Source organism: Stenella coeruleoalba (assembly GCF_951394435.1).
Source record: "Stenella coeruleoalba genome assembly, chromosome: 10".
NCBI classification, from domain to species: domain Eukaryota; kingdom Metazoa; phylum Chordata; class Mammalia; order Artiodactyla; family Delphinidae; genus Stenella; species Stenella coeruleoalba.
The window spans coordinates 63,341,580-63,366,461 of record NC_137156.1 but is presented as its reverse complement, the minus strand read 5'-3'; the positions used below and the strand labels follow the sequence as shown (position 1 = coordinate 63,366,461).

Sequence of the window (24,882 nt, the reverse complement as noted above, 5' to 3'; positions counted from 1 at the left end):
AGACAGAGCCAGGTGCTTCTCTCTCCATGTAGGTGGAGAAGGGCCCGTCCGTCCACCTGCTGGGTGACAGAGACCCTGAAACCAGCTTCCTCTTGCCTCACCACCCCGCTGGTGCCTCAGAGTGTGGCTCTCGTGGGCGGCACTAGCAGTGCCTGGTCCCCCAGACCCACACGCAGCAGGGAGGGAAGGAGCCGGGGGCTGCAGGTCCAGAGTCCTGACCATGGGGAAGAAGGCCTGGAAAGGGCAGGGAGGCCACTGATGCCCCCACAGCAGCTGGGCGGAGAGTGAATCTGGAGGGGCAAACGGAGAACATCCAATTCAGCCCCGAAAGACCACCTAGTTCTCCCGTGCGAGCGGTCAGAGCCCCACCTGGCGTGGCAGCACCACTGCAGACACCTGTGTGGTCCTGAGCATGTCACGGGCTTGGCTTCTCAACTGTAAACAGAATAACAGAGTCTGCCTGTGAAGGTTACATACAGGCGCTCAACAGATGTCACTATGGTTAAAATCATGGCCAAGGTCACCAGGAATGGGGTCTTCTCTGCCCGGGACTGAGGATGTGGTGGACACCCAGATCCCTTCGCTGAAGGAGTCTTGGCCCAGCCGCTGCGGGGGCAGGAGGGAGCCTCACCTGTCAGCGACTCAGAGCCGCCTTGCCCGGTCACCTCCACGCCGGGGCGGAACGCGGGGCGGCCCTGAGGGCTTTTCCAGCTCCCGAGCCCCCTTGGGGTCGACCCAGGCTTGTCAGGCCCGCACGGCAGCTGGGGTCCTCCCTGCCCACTCCTGCTTCCTCCTCCTCACTCCACAGTTAGGGTCCCAAGAGCACCCTTAGTCAGCCCCCTGCACGCTAGACTCTGTCTCAGAGTCAGCTTCCCGGGAAACCCAGCCTGTGGCAGGTGGTTTATTTGTGTCCTTTTTCCTTAGAAAGGGGGGAGATGACCAGTGTGAGGAGGACAGATGGCTACCGTGGAAGAAAAGACGGGTGAGAGTAAACAAACGGCACGAGGGCCTCTTCACTTCCTCTGCAGGGAACACAGTGGTGTGAAAACAACCACACGGTGGGGTGGGGGGCATCTTCTGAGCGCAAGGCCCAGGGAGCTGGAGACCCAACAGTGTTCTCTAAGGAGCATCAAGAGTTTGTTCTTAACTCTTTCCTCAAGGACTGGAAGACACAAAGAGGCCACAGAGGAACATGGGAGAGAAAGAGGGGGAAGAAGTGCCTCCCTGGGGCCAAACTGTCCCGAAGCCACAGAGACCTGGCCTTGGAAAGTGCCAGAAGAGTCCTCGGTGATAAGCTAATCAATAACTGGACACTGAGGTGTCTTCAAAGCCAAGTGTCCTCCAGGGTGGTAGCAGGGATTCACAAGCTCTTCCCACAGGTCGAATGCCCAGGAAGGGGTCCAGGTAACAACCCAAATAGCAACTTTGCTTTGCTTCTGGCTAGGATTACATCGACTTCGATGATGACTGTTAACATTACCCTGATTCTCTCTGCCAAGAGCCCCGTATCAATAGATATTCTTCTACTTAGAAATAAAATTTCATCCTTATGTAATAAATGTAGCGTGTTGGACAGACTAAATCTTTCAAATAACACCAGATCTAGCGAAGGGAAAGACATCTGCCGATGTGAGCCCCTCAACCAGCCAAGAGCCTCGTACTGTGGATGAGTGGGGAGGCCTCAAAGGGACAGTTTGTCCAAGGCCCCACAGCAGGGCTGGGCCACATGCTGACGGCCGGGTGCTCAGAGGAGAGACGTCCTCCTTGGCCACGTGGCCAGTCCCGTTAGAGTGGCTGGGAGCCCAGCTGCCAAAGCAGGTGGGGGCAGGCCCTCTCCTATACGATGGGCAGTGGGGTCCCTGGCATGACCTCTGCGGAGGGCAACTAGGCAACAGTTAAAGGCCACAAAGCCCCCAGCCCTGCAACCTAACCCCCGCCCCGCCCCCGGGAGTCTGTCACAAAGCTAGGCTTTCACCTTGCAGTTGGCCCTTCTGAGGTCCACCACGAGGCTGCTTACGTGACCCGGGGCACGGCCACAGAGGGTGACACTGAGCCAACTCAACGCGCGCTGATGCAGAACAACTGCCAAGGCGCACTGTTCAGAGGGAAAGAGCAGGCGGCCAGCGGGCCACAGGGAGATACACACACATACCAGGGAGATACACACACACATACGCTCATCACACGCAGGTGGCCAGCAGGCCACAGGGAGATACACACACACATATGCTCATCACACCAGGTGGACAGCAGGCCACAGGGAGATACACACATATACACTCATCACACCAGGATGCTCGGCTAGAAACCGGGGTGAGAAAGAGACTCATTTTTCACGCTATGTGTTTTTGCGTCTTTTGAATTTTCTACACGTGAATGTAATGCTTAGTCAAAAAATAACTTCAATATGATTCCCTCTATATCAAATATCCAGAATAAGTAAAGCCAGAGAGAGAGAATGTACACTGGTGGTTGCTGGGGGCTGGGAGAGTTGGGGGATTAGGGAGCAACTGATTTATGGGGTGGGTTTCCTCCGGGGGTGATAAAAATGTTTTGCAACTAGATAGAGGTGGTGTTTGCACAACACGGCGAACGCGCTAAATGCCACTCATTACTTTTTAAATTAATTCCAAATTAATTAAAATGATTAATTTTATGTTATAGGAAGTTTACCTCAAGGAAGGAAAAAACAACCATAAAAATAAATAGATAAATAAAGCAGACTTTCACATCTGTGCTTGGGAGGCAGCTGGGCAATGCTGGTTACAAAAATGGGCAGGGAGCCCCAACTGTGGGCCTCAGACCCCAGCTACACCCAGTCCCCCCTGTGAGACCTGGGATCAATAATCTAACCTCTCTGAGCTTCAGTTTCCAGGTCGGTGAAATGGGCTTCCTAAGGTTACATGAGTAAGTTAATCAGTGTCTAGCGCATTGCCTGGCACAGCCCAGGTCCCGGGGCCTCTGCTCTTGCTGTCTGCCCCGCTGGGAAAGCCCTTTCCCTGGGCAGACTCAGACTCAGGGTTTACCCCCTTGCCTCCTTCAAGCCTAGCTCCAATGCCACCTTCTCGATGGGATCTTCCCTGATCACCTGAGTTAAAACCAGAAACCTCCCTGCCACTCCCTGCCCGGAGGCTCCATCCTCTCCTCTTCCTATTTCTCTCCCTCATACTTGCTTATTTATTTGGTTCATCTCCTGTCTCCCTCTACTGCACTGTCTGGTCTGGGGAAGCAGGGGTTTCTGTCCGTCCCATTCATTATGTACCCCATGGCCCAAAGTAGGCACTCAATAAACATGGGCTGAATGAATGGCTAGTGTTAGCCAGTATCTCTGCTCTGAGGCAGTGTATAAACTTGCCTCCCTGAAAAAATAAAACTGCTGTTTTGTTGTTTAATGAGCTTGAATTCAAAATTCAAGATAAATACTGTATTTCATGTGTATGTGGAATCAAAACAACAACACAAATGAACAAACACAACAAAACATAAACAGAGTTATAGATCCAAACAGGTGGTTGCCTGAGGGGACAGGGGTAGGGAAGGAAAGAAATAGGTGAGGGAAAGAGGTACACACTTCCAGTTGCAAAACAAATGAGTCATGGGTATGAAATGTACAGTGTGGGGAATATAGTCACTAACTACATAGTATCTTTGTAAGGTGACATATCGTAACTAGGCTTATCGCAGCGATCAGTTCGAAATGTATAGAAATACCGAATCACTGTGTTGTGTAATAGGAACTAACATAGCGTTGGAGGTCAGTTATACTTCAAAAACAAACTCATAGAAAAAGAGATAAGATTTGTGGCTCCCAGAGGTGGGAGGGGGGTGGAGCGGGAGAGGGGGAATTGAACAAAGGCAGTCAAAGGTATAAACTTCCAGTTATAAGGTATATAAGTACTAGGGGTGTAATGTATAACATGATAAATATAATTAACTCTGCTGTGTGTTCTATATGAAAGTTAAGAGAGTAACTCCTGAGTTCTCATCACAAGGAAAAAGTATTTTTTCCTATTTCTTTAATTTGTACCTACATGAGATGATGGATGTCCACTAACCTTACTGTGATGATCACTTCATCATGCATGTAAATCAAATCATTATGCTGTACACCTTAAACTAATACAATGCTGTGTCAATTATATCTCAATAAAACTGGAAGAAAACAATTCAACAACAGTTTGAACTAAAAAACCCACAGTTTTTCCAGCCAAGTATTATTCCCAAAGTGGGGGATTTGCAAAGGAGAAGAGATGGTTCACAGTAAGAGGGTGCTATGTGCTCTAAAACATAAACCAGTAAACAGTTCACAGTAAGAGGGTACCCTAAAACATAAGCCAGTAAACAGTCCCCCCAACCTCTGACTGCCCAGGGTGGTGTGAGAGCTGTTCCCGCGAGGCTCTCATGAGAAGCGAGAACACAGTGCTAGCTTGAGTGCCTCGGACCCCACCCCTCCAAGCACCTTGGGACAGAATCACTCACTGACGCAGAATGAGGTAGACGGAAAGGAGCAAGCCGGTCACCCTCCCCGTCCAGGGCCTTCCCGGACCCTGCCTGACAGAGCTGCCACCCCAGCGGCACTCAGCTTCCCACGGTTCACAGGCCTCATGTGGGGAAATCGTGACCTCAGTTGTGCAGAGTTCAAAAATGAAAAAATAAAATAAAAGCAACCCTCAGACTCTTCTAAAAGTAGGCTGTCTTTCTAGTTAGCTCTCCTATGAGACGGCTACATCATTACTCAACAGAAGCAGATCACTGCTTTTCTGCTGCCTCCAAGCCCTGTGAGGAGAAAAAAGCTGAAGCTAGCAGTCTCCAAGAGTTTGTGGCTTTAAAAGAGAAGAAAACAAAACTTGCAAGTTGGAGTGAAACCAGCAAGAAGCATCTTCTATCCTCTTGGGAGCCACGACTGTGGGTGTAACCTGGCTGCCAGCTGGAAGCGGGGGCGGGGCGGGGAGGGGTGCTGTTCCTGAGTTTGAAGTTAGAAGTTGCCTAATGTACAGGTCTCAAATTTCCCAGAACGGCAGGATCCTGGGCTGGCTTGTGAAAATGCTGATTGCTGGGTCCCACCCCACAGTTTCTGATGCCGTAGGTCTGGGGTGCAGCCTAAGAATCTGCATTTCTAACTAGTTCCCAGGCTAAGGGTCCAAACTACACTTTGTGAACTACTGCTCTAGAACAAAGCCTTCCACGTCAGTGTTTCACCTCCTTCAATTGAACACAGAACCTGCAGGCAGACACGCGCACACACAGGGAGCCACCGAGAGCCCCTGCCCGACCACTGGTCCTCAAACAGTCAGAGCCACCTGGCCCAGCCAGCTGCAGATGGAACACTCACAGGGTACCTGGACCTGAGAAGCCCATTCAAGTCCTGCCTGAGCCGGTCACTGAGAGAGGCGCTAAGTCACCCCCAAAACCTTTGAAATCCAAAATCACAGCATTTCCCTTTTGGGGGAGCAGTCATGAGTAATGCTGCCCTTCGCACATGGGTAACACCCAGCTGCAAGATCCGCTTTCTGCCTAGGGATACTTTCAAGTTTCTTTTCAAGTTTCAGAAGAAGCAGCTGAAAGAGGAACACACACACAAAGGCAGGCCACTCAAGGAGAGCTACAGCATCCCTGGTGGGGGGCACTTCCCCCAAATGCCCCAATGCAGGGGCCCCATCACCCACTATGGGCAATCACACCAGTCTCTCACTCACCAAAGTAATCGGCCTTCGGGTGAGCATCCATCTCACGCTCCAGACGTTGGGTGAGGGCTTCCAACTTCAATTCGGCAGCCGTGGGTCCAAGCTCAGGGCCCGGGAGGAGGGTCTGGCAAGGCAGCCTCACCCTGGGGGAACCGGGGCTCTCTGGGAGCACAGGCCCCAGGCTGCCATCAGAGGACCAGCCAGAGGGACTTTCTTTACAAGATAACTCAGGCAAGGTAGACATCACTGGATGGACAAGGCTGAGCTTGGGACCAACGCCAGGGTCTGTACAGCCAGGCTTGGGACCCGGCCCAGGGACTGCACCCAGCTGCATATTGTCCATGCTGGCTGGCGAGGATGAAGGGGCAGAGCTAGAAAGGTAAGATTTGGGGCCATCCTGGAACCAGGGTTGAGGGTCCACAGTGGGTTTGGGCATCATGCCTGAAACCTCACTCCCTACCCCCGAGTTTGTTCTTGGAAGAGGTCCCTGACTGGAGCGGTTCAGGGCCAGGGGCGCTGAGAAAGAAGGGGTCCTGGGCTGAGCAGGTCTCGGTAGGGCCCCGTTCTCTGGGCCTGGGGAAGGGAGGCCAGGGCTCACTCGCTGGGAGGAGGCGGTGGTCCAAAGAGCAGCTGGCTTCTCACTGCTGTGGCCACCAACAGCACCATCCTGGCTGCTCTGCAATGACCTGCTGGAGCTCGGGGAAAGCTGCTGCTGGTATAGGTGATGGACCCTGGAGGGTGTGGACAGTGGCGGGCCACTCCCTGGCGTGCCAGACCACCCACTTCCTACACCCAGCCTGATGCTGGGGGACACTGCTGGTTCATCGCCCCAGTTGGGGCTTGCCAAAAAGAGGTTGTCATAATAGTCTCCGTGGGTGAGGCAGGAAGGATCCTCACAGGGGCCCAGCCGATGGAAAGCAGACATCTCAGAACTCGCCACGCTCTCCTTGGATCCACAGTCCTGGCTGCCTTGCCTTGCGCCACGGACACACAGCTTGGCCCTCTGTTCCTGGGGTGGGGACAAGGGCTGCCCAGCTGCTATGGTTGTGGCTGTCCCAGGGGCCACTGTCGAGGCAGCGAGAGGAGGCTTCGCAGCGCCATCCCCCGTCACCTTGCTGCCCCCATCAGCTTCCCGGTGGGCCTGTGGGCCCAGGCGGCCCCCACCGTTCACAGGACCTCGGCCGCCCCTGGGCAGGGTCTCCTCCTGCAGGAGCTGGTGCGGCTGGTGCAGGTGGATTTTGGCCATCTTGGTGGCAAACACCCTGCGTGTTTCCTCAAACTCCGGGTTGTTGCTTGCACCCTTGTCCACTCGGAAGAGTCCATCCTTGGAGGCCTCATACATGTTCAGGTCCTCAATGAATTTACTGGCCTCCAGGCCCAGGTCGTCATACTTATCCATGTTGCTGACAAGTGTCCGGGCCTAGCCTAGACGCTGGGTATTGAGTGTGTGGAGGTGGGCCGGTGGAGGTGCTGGCGAAGGGCAGAGACTCACGTCCAGCCCAGGACAGGTAAAGCCTTGCACCTGCCCAGCATGAGAGTCATGACCCCAGGCCTTAGAGTCCAGCCGAGGGTAAGGCCTCAAAGTCACTTGGACCAAGTTTGCTTCCAATTCCCTTTCCTCTCGGAGGTGTCCACGTGGGGGTAGCTGGTGGCACTTCGCTGTACGAGCTGGCTGTGAGTTCTTTTCTCTGTTTCAAATCATAAAAGGAAAAAGAAATAAGGGGGGGGGGGGGAGGAAAATCACATCCTCCTTAAGCAACCAAACTCGGAAACCCACAACAAGGCAGCAGCCGCTGGACGGGGTTAAGTCGCCCAGAGCGAAGAGCGCAGAGGCCGCCTACCCGCCGGGCCGGAGCAAAGGCGCGGCGGCGGGAGGCGCTGGAACGTCCCGGGCGCTCGGTCCTCCGCTGCTTCCCCTGGTGGCGCGGAGCTGCGATCCTGGCCGGCGCGGAGAGGGATCAGGGTCCGGGGCACAGGGGCCGGCCGGGCCCCGGCAGGAAGTTCACGGCAGCCGGGCGGGCGGCCTATTGTCCGATGGCGGCGGTGGCTGGGCGCGCGCGGACCGGAGGGCGGCGGGACGCGGAAGTGAGCGCGCCGGACGCCGTCCCTGCAGCTCGGTCGCCGGCCGGGCACGTCGCGGGCCTGCGAAGAGGCGGAGGCGGAGGAGGAGGCCGAGGGGCGGGGGCGCCGGCGAGGGGCGGGGTCGGCGCGCGCAGAGGCTGGCGCCCCTGGGCAGGCCCGCGCCCGACCGGTCTGGGGAAGCTGGAGGTGTGTCCCGCGCGTCTCTTCCAGCGCTCGAGCCCGGTGATGGCGCCGAGTTCCCCGCCGCCACTGCCGCCCCCTGAGAAGCCTGGCCCAGCTCCGGTCTTCGGGCAGGGCTGGGCGGGGGCCACTCCGTGGAGATGGCTGGCAGGCGGCCTGGACAGCTTGCGTGGAGACGAGACGGGCCGCTTGGAGTTTGCGGGAGTCTGGAGGGCGCGCGCTCCTCTCCCCACCGTGCCTCGGTTTCCCGGGTGGGAAGCCAGCCCCTTGTGCCGCCTCTGCCCCATCCGTACCCTCCCCCCTACACGGGGATGCAGGATTGGCGACCCAGGGTGTCACCCGTGGGCTGGCCCAAGTCCTCCTAGACAGGTAGAGAGACTGAGGCACCGAGGGGGAAGTGTCCAAGATGCCATCGTGACCAGCAAAGCGCGGATGCGAGCCCAAGTCCTCTGAAAGGGTCAAAAGTCATGTTGTTGCCCGGAGCGCGCTTATTTGAAGTCCTCTGTGCGGCAATAAAAACACGTGCCCTGTTGGCTCGTTATTCACGAGGGGACTCCTGACCCCCCCGAATAGATCCACGCGACTCTGAGGGCGCCGGGCCTGACTCCTGGGCGCCCTCGCATGGCCCAGCACTCCCTGCACCACCTCCGAGGAGACCCTGGAGAGGTTTCATTTCCTGAACAGCAGCCAGCGTGATCCCAAGGCAAATAGCAGACCAGTCACTTCCCTGCTTAAACCCTCAATGCTTACCCCGCATTTGGATTGAAATCGGCCCAGTACCACGGCCTTCCTGTCCTGGAGGGCCCTGCTTCCACCCCCTCCCCCGTCCGGATTTGGGGGTCTTCCTTCCCTGCCTGCTAGCTGCAGGAGCTTCCTGGTGTCTACCGAGAGCTGGCCCTTGAACTTCTCCGGGGCTCATCCTTACTGTCACTGCCAAAATCACCTCCTCCTAGAGCCCTTCTTTTTCGGCACCCTCTTTATTTCCTGATCAGTTCTGATCACTATTTATATTTGTTTACCTGTTTACATGTGGGTTTTTTGGTGGTTGGTTGGTTTTCCACCCCATTAGACCATATCTGTATGTCCAGTATATGTATGTTGTAGAACCTAATGGTTGAATAAGTGAATTAGTGAATCTGTTTGCCAGGGTTGTAACAAGGAACAAAAAATGTTATACACATGACAGCGCTTTGTACTCTGTAAATCCAAAGTGTGGTTCGTGGGCCAGTAGACTGGAATCACCAGGGAGCTTGCTGAAAACGCAAAATCTCACAGCCCTGCCTTCCCCGCCCCCATCCTATGGAACCAGAATCTGCATTTTTAACAAGATTCCTAAATGGTTTGCACAGTAAAGTTTGAGAAGCACTACTCTAAAGAACTATACTAGAAAGAGGTATTTGTATTTTTAAAATATCTTTTTTTATCTGCAAAAGTAATACATGTTTATAATAACAACTTTGAACAATACAGAGATACATCAACTTTTAAGAGTTGCCCACAATCCCCTTGTACAGAGGCAATCACTGTTAAACAGCCCTTAGGTATTCAGTAATACTTGTTATTTAATAACTGGATTTACTCATAACCTACCTGAGTGATTTGCTTGTGAAATTTCTAGAACACTGGTTTTCAAAGTATGGTCCCAGAACCAGCAGCAGCAGCATCGCCTGGAACTGGTCTATATCAGTGGTTCCCAAACTGCAACGCGCATCAGAATTCCTTAGGGAGCTTATTCAACGCTGGTTGCTGGGACCTACCCCCAGAGTTTCTGATTCAGCAGCTCTGGGGTGGAGCCTAAGAATCTGCATCTCTAACAAGTTCCCAGGTGATGCTGTTGCTGCTGGGACCACACTTGAGAACCACTGGTCTACAGTCCCAAGTCCTGAGCTTCCTAGAAGCACTGTGGCAATGACCCTTGATGCCCAGAGGGGTGAGGACATCTATCAAAGTGGAAGGCTGTGGCCCGCTTTGCCTGACCCTCAGTATTGGGGAAGGAGCTAACGAAGCACTGGGAACATGCAGCCACCCCCCTGCAAAGTCTAGCAAGCCCAGAGCCAGCTTCCTGTGTGCTCAGTTGTAATAACTGGGACCTTGGTACAAGAGCCATAAACACCAGCCGGCACCTCTTTAGAATCAGTCTTCTCTTTTCATCCTAGCTTGGCAGCTGCCAGGGCCCACCATCCTTGGTCCCCTTCTAAGCCCCCATACCCCCATTTTGGCTTGCCTGCAACACTCAGAGTTGTGGACTTCACTCCCCACTCTCACTGCAATTCTAGAAGCAGCTGCACCAACTCCACCAACTAAACACACAGACCTAAACCCACAATCCACATATTTCCTGGCCAGACTATCTTGTCCCCTCTTAGCAAATACCTTATACCTTTACTAAACAGCTCCTAAAGATGGCATCTCATGAGCATTGGACCACATAGTATACCGCCTGAGAGGGTACTTAGAAATGCTGGACGTCGCCAGGAGACCGCTGGGTGTTTTACTGCTGCTGTTTAATGCTTAAGGGGCAGAGACATTTTCAAATTCTGGGCCCAGCATTTAGAATCCCAGCTGTGGTTATTTAATACAGGCCCGTTTTGCCTGTACCATATGCTCAGAAATGTCTGTTGGTTAACATCTCAAAAAATGTGTTAATACTTGCACACCAGCTGTTTACACAGCAACATACTGAAGAGCTAAATATTTCTATCAGTAAGTAGGTGAGCATGGATGGTTCTGTGTAAGTGCTTACCAGTAATGTTTTGTTTTGTTGTGTTGCATTTTGCTGAGTGAGAAATGTCCTACATTCTATTTTACCTGTAAAGCCGTTTCTATATAACAAAAGCCATCAGCAACACAGAACTTTCCTTTAAGTCTGTTTTCCTTGAAGTCTATTTTCATGAGCACGAGGATGTAAAAATTGCCTGCCCACGAGCATACTGTGGAAATGTGGAATTTTCACCTTGACCGGCCCAGAGTCTCAGTGACATCAATCAGATCATGTCCCTTCGCAGCTCCAAACCCTGCAGCAGCGTCCCAAACCACACTTAGAGTAAGACCCTCCCCTTGGACCCTATGTGATCGGGTCTCTTGCCACCCCTCCCGCCTAATTTCCCCTATTCCCCCTGCTTAGTCTGCTCCGGCTGCAGTGATTTCCCTGCCGCTCCTCGCCCAGCCCTTACCATACATTCATTCATTCACCAAACAAACATTGCTGGGCACCTCTGATGCCCTGGGCCCTTTTCCAGGTGCTGGGGATGTGGCAGACAGCTGAACAAATTAGCAGACATCACTGTCCTATTTGGACATACATCCCAGTAGGGGGGTGAAGTAGATAATCAACAAAATGGATACATCCCTTATAGAGGGTATTAGCAAGTGATGAGAGCTAGGGAGAAAAATGAAGCTGGGAAGAGGACCTATGGAGGGGGTGCCATTTTCAATACAATGGTCAGGGAAGGTCTCCCTGAGAAAGCGACCCCTGAGCAAAGACTTGGAGAACAGTACAAGGAAGGAGAGAGGTTAGAGACAGGCAGCCATCTGAACAACTCTTCACAAGAGTTTTGTTGGGTAAAGTGGAATGGAGGGAAAAGTGCCACTAAGAGAGAGTTTAAAAAAAAAAATTTTTTTTTTAATACGGGAAATGGTACTGCCTGTTTCTATGCAGATGTGAATGAGGTAGTGGCCAGGGAAAGGAGAATTGCTAATATAGGAGAGAGAGAGGAGGATTTGGGGAGTGGCATGCCTGAGAAGCAAAGCGGGGCTGGGCTCCCCTGCACATTTCTTCCATGGTAATAAAGAGCAAGGATTTGGGCAATAATCTGATGGGTAAGTATGTAAGGTGTTCGCATCTTGGAGTGGTAGGTAGCTTTTCTGATTAATTTCCTCAGCGGGATAGGAGGTAAAGAGAGTTAGCTGAGAGTGAGGCCAGGGAGTTGTTGCTGGGAACTGGCCGTCTAGGGGAATGAGACAGTGAATGGGCTGGAGAAGCATTTGTAATGGAAGCATGAAGCTTCCTCTGTGCTCCCCACCCCAGATCCTGGGCCTGAATTGCTACGAGGCCAGCCAGCATGGGGCATGTGTCTCTCCAGAGGAGGTTCAGCTGCACAGATGTGGGTGTGGAGTAGGTGGAGAGTTGGGTCTAACCAGGGCTGGCTTTTGCCAAGTGAGTGCAACGTATCTAGAGTGGGCAAGAGAGTTGCGGTCTGTCTGCCTAGAACCTGCTCCCCAGATGTCCCCGTGACTCCTTCACTTACAGTCCTCAGGTCTCCACTCAACACTTACTCCCCTGGGAGTCTGGATGCCCCCCTATCCATCCCCATCCCTACCTGCCACCGCAGTGAACGGCTGTCTCCTCATCAGGATGCCAACTTCACAAGGCCACAGGTCTTTGCATATTATGTTCATCGCTATATCCCAGGAACCTAGAACAGTGCCTGGCACTGTTCCCCAAATGCTTGGTAAGTGAATGCATGAGACACATCAAAAAAGGGAGTACAAATGTTACCATCTATAGGTGGAAAGACTTAATTGGACTTAATGGTGACCCACATTCAGAGAAGAAAAAAAAGGAAGCTGTATTATTACTCTTGTAACTGTATGTCACTGCAAACCTTCTGCAGATCTTGTTTGATTACCTTGTACCAAATATTTGATCTGCATCGCATATCATATATCTTGCTAGTCAAGGGTATGACTACATAGAATTGTAGGTGTGTTTGAAAGTATAAAGGATATTGGACTTAAGAATATCTGTTTGCATGCATACATATGTTTTTTATATAAGTGTGTATAAAGAATTATTGACTAAACGGCATTTGAAAAACACTCATCCAATAGGCTGTAGGCAGTAAACGGTGCTTAGACAGCCTATGAATTACCACGGGGCCCAGGAGGCAAAGGGCTCCTGTCTTTGGACAGAGCCCTGCTTATTTTGCAGTTAACTGAAAGGGCCTCTCTGTCACTTTTGCTTGGCTACAGGGAATGTCCCTGCACACAATGCTGTGTGTGTCCTAAAGCTGGAGGGCTACTTCAGGGAGAGCTCTGAAAAGAATCTTTGTATTTCAGCCAGGCAAATGGATGAAGAAATAAGAACCCAGGTTCCTTTGGGCTCTTTCCATCCCACCAATGTCTCAAGCAGGCCAGGAAGCCCTGGTCCTTCCAAATCTGTTTCCTGAGCCTTAGGCTTTTCTGGTCCCAAGTTTCACTATGGAATTGTCCCATGAATGGAGAGAAGCAGCTGCGATGAAGGCCCTTTCCTGGTGCTTCTAACGAGGCTTTGTCTCATGATTGTCTCCCCTGGAAAGCTGCCCAGGCCAGACCCAGATTTAGGACCATGACCTTGCTCTGTGTGTGCAGCCCCTGCCAGGCTACTGGAGCCCACCCTTCCCCAGTCTCAGTCCCACACCCTGGGCCTCCCGCCACACGGGGAGACCAGCTGCAGGCATGTGCCAGCCACAGGGCCCCACGTGGCTCCCCACACACCCACGGGGAGGGAGGCTGCCCCCTGGCCCTGGCCCAACCCCTCCCGGGCCATCTGCTCGGAGATCAGCGGAATATGTTTAACAGAACAATGAACTGGAATGAGTTTTGAATCAGCACCAATTTTCTGCTTACTTTTTTTTTTAAAGTAATACATGTATATGGCTTAAAATTCAAAAGGTGCAAATGAGCACCCAGTGGAAAAAGGAGTCCCTCCTGCCCCTGAGCCCCAGTGCCCCTCCAGAGACAACCACCGGCATATTACCAAAGTACACAAGCACGCGCATTTCTTTTTCTTAACACAGAAAGTAAAAGTGCACTGCCCCTTGCTTTTTGCATTTAACAATACTCTTGGAAATCTTTTCATATCATTTCACATGCAGCTGCCTCATTCTTTCAGAGGGCTAATATTTCTGTCTTTGGGTGAGTCATGGCTTTTGCTATTACGTATTCTGTGGCCATGACTGACTTATAAACCATACCACACCTGTTCAAGCCTAGCCGTGGGATAAACACCCACGAGGCAGGTATATTCTTGAGAACTCCACCATGCTGCCTGGATTTCTTCATCGACAGCAAGGAGCTCTGCCTTGTTTTCTGCTGGTTACCATCTCACTGGGGTCAGGGTTAGAACCGTTGATGAGTCATAACAAGAACAACGATTATTAAAAGCGTCATAGCACCTACGCTTTGCCCAGCACCATTCTCTGTATTCTACATATGTTACAGGGTTGAATCCTCCCAACAGCTCATGAGATAGGTTCCATTATCCCCTCCTTTATACAGGTGAGGAAACTGAGGCACAGAGGAGGTAAGGAACTTGCCTGAAATTCCACAGCTAGGAGGCATCTGGGATCGGAACCCAGGCAGCCCGGCTCTGTGCCACATCACTTCTCATAACAAAATCACCTAAGAAATCACTTGGCTACTGAAGCTGCTTCCAGGGTGTGTATATCAGTGGGTGCTTGCCTGCAAAGCCTGAATGGGAACTGTGTCTTCTGTTCCCAACACCCTGTGTGTCTAGAGTGAGGACTGGATTAGCCTGTAAGCTCTGTGACAGTAGGAACCAGCTCTGCCTTGTTCACCTTGGTACCTTGCATACTGCTCATTAGTTACTGTTGAATGAATATTATCTTGAATAATAACAATGCTAGTAATAGCTGCTATTTATGGAGCACGAGCTAGGAGTCTGCCATAAATTATCTCATTTAATCCTCACAACAGCTGTCTGAAATAAATTCCATTATACTTCCATTTTACAGATGGAGAAACAGAGGCTCACAGAGGTTAAGTCAATTGCCCAAGGACGCACAGCTGGTAAGTAGATGAGTTGGGATTTGATCCCTGGATATCTGCTCTCTACCTCGAGTGATTTCTGAATGATGTCAGTCTGCACCTAAGTCTGTGAATCCACGAGTTTCCCACCTAGGAATTGACCTCCACTGGGTCAATAACCACACGTCCTTTTTAAAATATTAAATAAACTTAATTTTTAGAGCAGTTTTAAGTTGAGTGGAAAGTACACTTCTGTGTACTCAGAAGTACAATTTTTAATTTCATAGAAATATTGAGTGGAAAATACAGAGATTTCCTATATGCCTCCTGACCCTACACACACAGCCTCCTCCACCATCAACATCCTGCACCAGAGTGGTGTATGTGTTACAGTCAATGAACTTATGTTAACACATCATTATCACCCAAAGTCCACAGTTTACACGAAGGCTCGGTCTTGGTGTTGTACATTCTATGGGCTTGGACAAATGCAAAATGATGCGCGTCCACCATTATAGTATCATACAGTGTAGTTTCACTGCTCTAAAACTCCTCTGCCAACGCATCTCTCCCTCTTCCCTAACCCCTGAAAACCACTGATCTTTTTCTGCCTCCATAGTTTTGCATTTTCCAGAATGTCATATAGCTGGAATCATATAGTATGTAGCCTTTCCAGATTGGCTCCTTCATTTAGTAAAGCCTCCATGTCTTTTCACGCTTTAGGGTAAATAGGTTAGTTTGTATTTGTGGGGAGGAAAGGCCAATAAAGTTTAAAGATAGAAAAAAGGATAGCTAAAAATTAAACCATTGAGTCTCTGGTCCACCTGAAAAAAATCAGGCAGAACAGAAGCAGAAGGTGGTCTGTCTACCAAAGGGCCGCCAAAGGGGGCTGTCAGCCCTTCACACAGCGCCCCAGGCTCACACTTTCATCTCTGTCTTGAAGTGAAGGCAAACAGAGAAGCACCAAGATTGAACCAAGAAGACATTTATCACACATCTTCATGCCTCTATCCCTTTACCAGCCACATTGCCCATATTGGGTACAAGGAACTCATTAAAACAAACAAAAAAAATCCTGGGGGGGGAAGGATAAATTAGGAGACAAGGACCTACTGTATAGCACAGGGAACTCTACTCAACACTCTGTAATAACCTATATGGGAAAAGAATCTGAAAAAGAATAGATGCATGTATAATGTCTGAGTCAGGCTGCTGTACACCTAAAACAAATACAACATTGTAACTCAACTATACTCCAGTTAAAAAAAAAATCATGTAATCATGCTGAGTGTGGAAGTTCTGTGTGAGTTTGAGCATGCTAAACATACTATTTAGTTAAATGTAAATATTTAAAATATGCCACAAACTTTGAACTCTATTTTGATGCTATTTGTTTTCAAATATACTGGGAGTCTCAACGAATCAAAGCAGCCAGGACCTTTCTTGACCCTTAAGAGGCCCCATCTGCTCGGGATCTGGGAAAAAAGGAGCTAAAAAAGAGTGCGTGTCTCTGTTATCCAGCCCTGTTCCCGCAGAGAGGATCCAGAATGCTGGAACAGAATGACGAAGGATTTAGGGCATAGCACGGGGCTCCAGTGGGGACAGAGAGTGTACACCCAGCCCACCCAGGGCTGGCCCTCTGCTCTGAACGCTCCAAAAGTTCTGTTGCTGCTGCTAAGCATCCTGTCTTCTTTGTGAGACAGGAGATCAACTGATGTAGGTTAATGAAATGCAATTTTTTAAAAAATTTATTTATTTTATTTATGGCTGCGTTCAGTCTTCGTTGCCATGTGCAGGCTTTCTCTAGTTGTGGTGAGCAGGGGTTACTCGTCATTGCGGTGCGTGGGCTTCTCATTGCGGTGGCTTCTCTTGTCGCGGAACACGGGCTCTAGGCGCGCGGGCTTCAGTAGTTGTGGCTCATGGACCCCAGAGCGCAGGCTCAGTAGTAGTGGTGCACGGGCTTAGTTGCTCCGTGGCATGTGGGATCTTCCCGGACCAGGGCTTGAACCCGTGTCCCCTGCATTGGCAGGTGGACTCTTAACCACTGTGCCATCAGGGAGGCCCCGAAATGCAAGTTTTGTTAAGCAAATGAATTTCGTGATCAGGGGCTTCAAATCTGCAGAGAGTATGTGAATATAAAGATATCATCTTTATATGTATTTGTGTTTCATGTAAAAGAAAACATGTTTTCTGATGCCAAAAATAATTTAATTGACAAAATTTGGGAAAGCATGGCAAGTACATAGAAGAATATCAAAGCCAGCCCCCTGGGCAGCAAAAACCAAGACAGTGTTAAAGTGCAAATGATTAATTCAAATATCACCTGTGAAATTAAAAGGGGTGAGGGACCAGGAGTGGGTGGGAGAGCACACAGACTGTGATGCAGGTCTAACACCTGTGAGGGCAAAGGGAGAAGGAAGGAGGATTGGGCAGGAAGAGCCTCAGACTGCAGTGAGCTCTGGGAGAGTTTTGGCCAAGGCAATGTAAAGCTCCAGCACAAAGACTGCCTAGAAGAGTCTCGTGCTAGGCAGGAATGACCAAGCCGGAGTACTCCACACTTAGTCATTGGTTGTGGCTGCCAGGAGACAGCGTAGCCTTGGCTCCAATGTTGCAGCTGGAGGCTCTCAGCTAACTACCTCCTCTTGGCAGGTTCTCTCTTAAAGGGAGAGCTGACCATATGTATGTGTATGAATGTGAATATGTGTGTGTACGTAAATTATTTTTGTTTTACAAAATTGTGATCATTTTGTACAGACTGCTTGGTAGTCTGAATTTTTTCTACTCAGTTTATGCCACTGAGTACACTAACACATATCATTAAATGATTCTTTCAAATCATAATTCATTAAATGGAGCTTCTGTGAATCCACCAGTTTTCTGAAATGATGTGCTAAATTTCGTGACAGTGTATTTATGAGCATTTTCCCAAGGACAGAGCTGGTAGTTTTCCTCACATCCTCTAAGGGGTCCAAAAAGGTTAAGACCCACAATCGAAAACATTATTTAAGGCAGTGATATACCATGACTTGTGAAACCGGTTCCCTACCATTGAGTGGTTTCCAATTCTCGGCTATGGTAAACATTGATGTTCATAAATCTTAGCATAATATGACTATTCCCTTGGGATAAGTTCCTATACAAGCAACGCTGAGTCAGAAGGTACGTGCCTCATCTTTAAGGCTTTTGATACTATTGCCAAATACACCAATGCCTGGGAATAGAGAGCCTTGGACAGATGATAAGAAAATCCTGGTTGCCATAACTTTTTTATCCCTTTTATCTTCTCCACTGGTGCACATTATTATCCTCATTTTACTGATGAGCTCACTGAGTCTCAGAGAGGTTAAGTAATAAGTCCAGGGTCACACTGGGATCTGTCTGGTTCTAGAGAAGCCAGACTACAGGGGACTTTTTCATAAAGAGCCCCATTATTTAACCATCCATAGGCTGAATCTTCAAATACTTCCCCACTGAATTATTTATGATTCTTTTGCTTGCAAGTGACAAGGGCGCATCTCAACCTACCTTAAGAATAAAGGAAGCTGACAGCAGGATATGTCATGGTGCATAAGGCCTGGAATGTGGGTGATGCTGGGTGTGTGAAAGATGGTGCTCAGTCAGGGTGCTGCCTCGGCCCTCCCCTCTCTGCTCACCACGGCCACGCCATTGGCTTCTCTGGCTGCATAGTGACCACCCCCAACGCTCAGGTCCTGCCTGTTGGAGTCCAGGCAATCACTGGGAGATTGACTCTGCTTTTTCTGTCTCAAACCCAAATTCCTGGGAAGGAACTCTGACTGGCCGGGTTAAGTCAGGTGATTCCCCCTCTCAGTCATTGCTGCCAAGGGAGGAGCTGGGGCAGGGGGTGGAGTTGCCCCGTATTAACAAGAGCTCTGTACACTAAGTAGTCACCACAAGCAAGGAGGGGAAATGCCATGACCCCTACAGTTTGCCCTAGAAGAAGGAGAATAGGATTTTTCATGGTCCCTCTTCAGCTCATGGAGATAGTCTTTGGGGAGAAAAGCACATGCCCTTGACCCTGGGCTCCACCTACAAGTGTGGTAGGAGATCTGTGGCGCTGCAAGAGAACAGGTGTCATTTATTTGTTCAGCCAATTCTTTGTGGTACTAACAGTGAGGCCCTGGAGCAGATGAAAATCATCAGTTAGCCTTTCGGTTATTAGCCTGCCACCCGCCTACCCCCAAAACACACATGCGGCTCAGAGTCCAAAAGGAAGAGCTTAAGTAAAGGGGGAGATGAAAGTTCTCTGTACAATAAAGGCACAGGCATTTTCAGGGAGCCTGTTAGGGAGAATATTTAAGGGGAGATCTGGAAAAGCCAGATACTTGGGGAGCATTCTCGCAGAGGAAAAGCAACTCCCAGTTCTGGGGCAGCAAGGCCAGTGTGGCTGGAACGAAGGGAGCACTGCGGGAGAGGGGGCATTGAGGCCAGCAGAGCTGGGACAGGGAGGGGGCTCTCAATGGCCCACCGCTGGGTTTGGCCCTGGGGATTGTTAAGGCAAGTATGTGATCTGAGCTAAGCTCTGAAAAGATCAGCACAGCTGCCATGTTAAGAATAGACTTGGGGGCTTCCCTGGTGGCGCAGTGGTTGAGAGTCCACCTGCCGATGCAGGGGACGTGGGTTCGTGCCCCGGTCCGGGAGGATCCCACGTGCCGCGGAGCGGCTGGGCCCGTGAGCCATGGCCGCTGAACCTGCGCGTCCAGAGCCTGTGCTCCGCAACGGGAGAGGCCACAACAGTGAGAGGTCCGCGTACCGCAAAAAAAAAAAAAAAAAAAAAGAATAGACTTGGGAGTGGGGTTGGTGCCAAGGGTAGGCGCCGGGAGACGGGTGAGAAGGCGAGGCTGTTGTAGGGCTGTTGAGGGGATGGCACTGAGATCAGGGAGATGGCCCTGGAGCCAGAAAACAGTGGACGGACTCGAGATACCTGGAGATTGTGGATGGATATGTGGGAGGCAAGAAAATGGGGAGAATCAAGGATAATTCCTAAGTTTCCCATTTGCGTAACTGGATGGTTGGGCGACGGGTGACGGGTCATTTACTGAAAGGGAGCAGACTTGGAGGGAAACAGGGTTGGAGGGAGAAATCAAGAGGAGAAGCAAAGAAGACAGCTGAGCGGCCAGAAAAGAGGCCTGGCTGGACATTAGATTTGGAGTCATTGGTGTTCGAAGCCGTGAGGCTGAGTGAGTTCACCTGGGCAGGGGGTGTAGCTAGAGAAGAACAGAGGGCCCAGGACCAAGTCCTGAAGAGCTCAAAGAGAGGGAAGAGCCAGAAAATGAGCCTGAGGCAGAGCAGCCAGGGAGGTACCAGGAGAAGAAAGAGTGTGTGACATTAAGAGGAGGGTCAATCCCTGTTGTGGGTTTGCACCATGGAGGTCACTGTGGGGGGCAGTTTCCGTGGGGAGGGCCATGGCTTCCCTGGTGTCATGGGAGCAGGGGCTGGATCTACTTCACTTGGGTGATATGGAAGTGGGTGACTCCACGCCAGAGGACTTGGGGACCTTTGTGCTATGTCTGTAGAGCAACATGAAACAGAGAAAAGTGCCTGTGACATTTTCATCAACCAACATGGTTGGGGTGTGAGCTGTGAGGGCAGCCTGAGGAACGCCCTCGGAGCTGCTAGAGGAACTGTGAACTGAGGACCTGGGTGTGAAGCCACTCCCCATCTGCTACATGGGAGAAGTGCCCCGCCACATGGGGAACGTGAGCCCTACAGACAGGAAGGAGGATCGCCCTGTTTATTTCTGTCTGCCTGATTTCACATCTGCTGACGTCTTCACACCCACCCTCCTCCTCTTCTTTGAGCCTCAACGGTTGAGGAGCTAAAAATGTACCCATGAGGCCAAAGCTATGCCTTACGCTTGGTCAATTTAGCACAACCAGTCTACTGGGGAACTCAAAATGCAAAATACTGAGAAGTAAAAATGCTCACAATCCTCTAAACCTGTAAAAAAACAACCCCAAAAGATGGAAGAGATGTGCTCCATGCCCTCCAAGCACTGTGACCATAAGACTAAGACGCAGCGGGTGTCCACAGGGCACCCACCACATCTGAGGGCTGCTTGGAGTGACTATTTTTTTTTCTTGTCAAAATAAATGGGCCTTCTGTGTTGAAAATGATTTCACGGTTTCATTTCCTTCGAAGGCATCCTGCCCTCATTGACGTGAAAATGCCTCATGGAAATTCCTGCTGTGGGCTGGCTGTCATGGGTGACCTTCAGGGCACCTGGGGCCCCCTCCTGCAGCCCCCACCCACTTGAGAGCTGACCTACCTGGGATCCCCCAGACCCCAGGCTTCTTCCCCTGGTAGGGCCTGAGTTTATGGCAGGGCTGGGAGAGAACTGCTGGCCCTTGGGACCCCCTGGTAGGCCCTCCAATCTCCAGCTGTGGGGAGCACGATTGCCTGATGCCAGTCTCTGAACCCAGGTGTGCTGAGGCTACATGTCCCATAGGCTGCTCCCAGCCCCTGGCTGAGCTTGGCGGGGACAGATGCTAAGACAGGCCTGTGCCTGGGAGATGCAGGGCTCCTCCAACAGGCAACTTTGGCCTGGGGAAGACCTTTCTTCTCCCTTCCTTCTCTCCTTCCCAGGAGTCAACCAGCATCTCCTTCTCCAGCCTCCCGCATCTCCCTCCCCATCCCCTACACAGGCTTGGAATCTCATCTTGGTATTTGCATCTCAGAGGATCCAAGTTAGCACACCTGGAGCTTCCAGAAATTGATGGGAGTGTAGCAAACAGCCCGTGTTCATTGCCTGGAGGGCAAGGTCAGTCTTATGCCATAGTCTGTCTCTAATTGGGGTCATTCCTCTGTCCCCTTCTCCTTTTTTTTTTTTATTTGAGTTCCTTATATATTTTATTTTATTTTTTAAAATTTTACTTATTTTATTTATTTATTTTTGGCTGCGGTGGGTCTTCGTTGCTACGTGACAGCTTTCTCTAGTTCTAGCGAGCGGGGCCTCCTCTTCATCACAGCGCGCAGGCTTCTCATTGCGGTCGGTGGCTTCTCTTGTTGCGGAGCATGGGCTTTAGATGTGTGGGCTTCAGTAGCTGTGGCACGCAGGCTCTGTAGTTGTGGCACATGGACTTAGTTGCTCTGCGGCGTGTGGGATCTTCCCAGGCCAGGGCTCGAACCCATGTCCCCTGCATTGGCAGGCGGACTCTTGACCACTGCGCCACCAGGGAAGTCCCCTCTGTCCCCTTCTGAAGAGACAGATTCCCTCATGAGAGGTGCAGGTGGCATCCCCATGCCTTTGTGGTGCCTGCTGCAGAGCGCTGACACTGAGCTCCAGCCTGTCTTAATTCACATCCGCCCAAGTCACTGAGTGTCCCCATGATGGGCACCTCAGTGAGCTGGTGATTCCCATGTTCAAGTATGAGGGGACATGTGACTTCACACTGAGAAACATAAAGCGCAATGGGACGCAGTCAGCAGTCCATCCTCTTGTTTGTCAGGGAATGTGACTTTAACCAGGGATTCTGGGTGCTGGGAGATTAGAGAAGAGGGATGGGAAAGGAGGAGGGAGCAGGGAGGGATGGTGAAGTAACAGGGTCATTTTATCATTTACCAAGGGGAGGTGTGGGGCTGGCAGTGAGTGGAACATAGGCAGGAGGTAGAGAAATCAGATGGAAAAGAGCAGCTGAAGACCTGTACTGGGTTGAACAGTGTCCACCCCATCCCCAAGAATTCATGTCCTTCCTGGAACCTCAGAATGTGACATTATTTGGAAATAAGGGAGTTGCAGATGTCATTAGTCAAGATGATGTCAAACTGGAGTAGGGTGGGCTCTAAATCCAACATGACTGGTATCGCTATAAGAAGAGGAGAGACACAGAGAGCCAGGAGGAGATGCCATGTGGAGACAGAGGCAGAGGTTGGGACAACACAGGGGCAAGCGAGGAATGTCAAGATTGCTGGCAGGCCTTTCTCGCCTTCTGAGATGGCCCACACTCTGTCTGTGGAGTGTTTCTCTCTAAATAAATCCACTTCTTACCTATCACTTTGTCTCTCACTGGATTCTTTCTGCGATGAGACATCAAGAACCTGAGCTTCATTAAGTCCTGAAACCACGGAACAGAAGGTCGAGCGCTGGTCCGGGAAGATCCCATATGCCGTGGAGCAACTAAGCCCGTGCGCCACAACTACTGAGCCTACACCCATTCAACTTGTCAGTTTCAAGTCTGACACCCATTCAAGACTTGAAACTAAGTGACTGAAACTACCAAAGCTATTAGCCCCCGGAGAGTTCAACTCCTGAGCACATGAGGAGATCAGCCCCTCTCTCTAGCTTCTTGACAGAAGACAGGGCAAGTTCTTTCTGGGGAGAATATTATCCACCTCATTCTCTAGTGTGCCTTTTTTTTTTTTTTTTTTTTTTTTTGCGGTACGCGGGCCTCTCACTGTTGCGGCCTCTCCTGTTGAGGAGCACAGGCTCCGGATGCGCAGGCTCAGCGGCCATGGCTCATGGGCCCAGCCGCTCCGCAGCATGTGGGATCTTCCCGGACCGCGGCACGAACCCGCGTCCCCTGCATCAGCAGGCGGACTCTCAACCACTGTGCCACCAGGGAAGCCCTCTAGTGTGCTTTTATACCTATGTCTGGCATATACTAAAAAAAAAATTATGACACATGAAGAAGCAGGAAAACGTGATCTTTCATGGGGAAAAAAGAAACAAATAATAGAAACAGACCCACAGATAACCCAGCTGTTGGAATCAGCAGACTAAGTATTTAAAATAACTTTAAATACATTAAAGAATTTATGTAAAGAGATAGACAAATATAGGGAAAAAATGGACTAATTCAACAGAAAAATGAAAACTTATTTTAAAAAAGCCAAATGGAAAAATTTGAATTAAAATACGTAGTATCTGAAATGAAGAATTCCTTATATATATAAGTTTAACAGTAGACTAGACACAGGATAAGAAAGAATCAGTGAACTCAAAAACATGCCAGTAAATAAACAATTACCACATAACCCAGGAATTGCATTCTTCGGCATTTATCCCAGAGAAATAAAACCTCATGTTCACACAAAAGCCTATACATGAATGTTCATAGCTGCTTTATTGGTAACAGCCAAAAACTGGAAAAAACTCAGACGTCCTTCAGATAGTATGTGCATACCATGGAATGCATCTCAGTAATAAAAAGGAACGAACTACTGATAAATGCAAAAACTTAGATGAATTTCAAGGGAATTGTGCTCAGTAAAAAAAAGCCAATCCCAGAGGTTACATAGCATATGATTCCATTTATGTAACATTCTTGAAATGACAAAATTATAGAGATGGACAACAGATTAGCTATTGTCAGGAGAAGGAGTGGGGATGTGGTAGGGAGGTGGGGTGGTTATAAAAGGGCAACATGAGGAATCCTTATACTGATGGAACTGTTCTGTATCTTGACTATGGTGGGGGACACATGGACCTACTGTTGTGATCAAATTGCACTGGACTAAACGCATGCACACACATACATCAGATCAGTACAAGAAAGACTGAGGAAATCTGAATAAGATCGGTAGATTCTATTAATTTCATTATCATGGTTGTGATATTGTACTACAGTTCTGCAAGATGTTATCATTGGGGGAAACGGTACAGGATCTGTTTGTATTACTTTTTTTTTTCCCTTTTTAATTTTTATTGGAGTATAGTTCATTTACAATGTTATGTTAGTTTCTGCTGTATAGCAAAGTGAATCAGTTATACAGATACATATATCCACTCTTTTAGATTCTTTTCCCATATAGGTCATTACAGAGCATTGAGTAGAGTTCCCTGTGCTATACAGTAGGTCCTTATTAGTTATCTGTTTTTTTAAAAAATAGTTCTTTATTGGAGTATAATTGCTTCACAGTACTGTGGTAGTTTCTGTTGCACAACACAGGGACTCAGCCATATGCATACACATGTCCCATATCCCCTTCCTCTTGAGCCTCCCTCCCATCCTCCCTATCCCACTCCTCTCAATCATTGCAAAGCACCGAGCTGATCACCCTGTGCTATGCTTCTGCTTCCCACCAGCCAACTATTTTACATTCGGTAGTGTGTATGTCGATGCTACTCTCACTTCGCCCCAGCTTTGCCCTCCCACCCCATGTCATCAAGTCCATTCTCTATGTCTACCTCTTTATTCCTGCCCTGCAACTAGGTTCATCAGTACCTTTTTTT

The 24,882-nt window shown here is 50.0% G+C and overlaps 1 protein-coding gene across 1 annotated transcript in view; it reads right to left on the bottom strand.

The window, feature by feature from the left end:
* The window catches only part of LIMD1 (LIM domain containing 1), a 73,192-nt gene extending 65,243 nt beyond the window's left edge, over positions 1-7,949 (bottom strand). The window contains exon 1 of the mRNA XM_079933935.1: positions 5,697-7,949. Coding sequence (XP_079790061.1) covers positions 5,697-7,083 — 1,387 coding nt within the window. The 5' untranslated portion in view covers positions 7,084-7,949. The remainder of the gene's footprint in view (positions 1-5,696) is intronic.
* Positions 7,950-24,882: the final 16,933 nt, after the last annotated feature.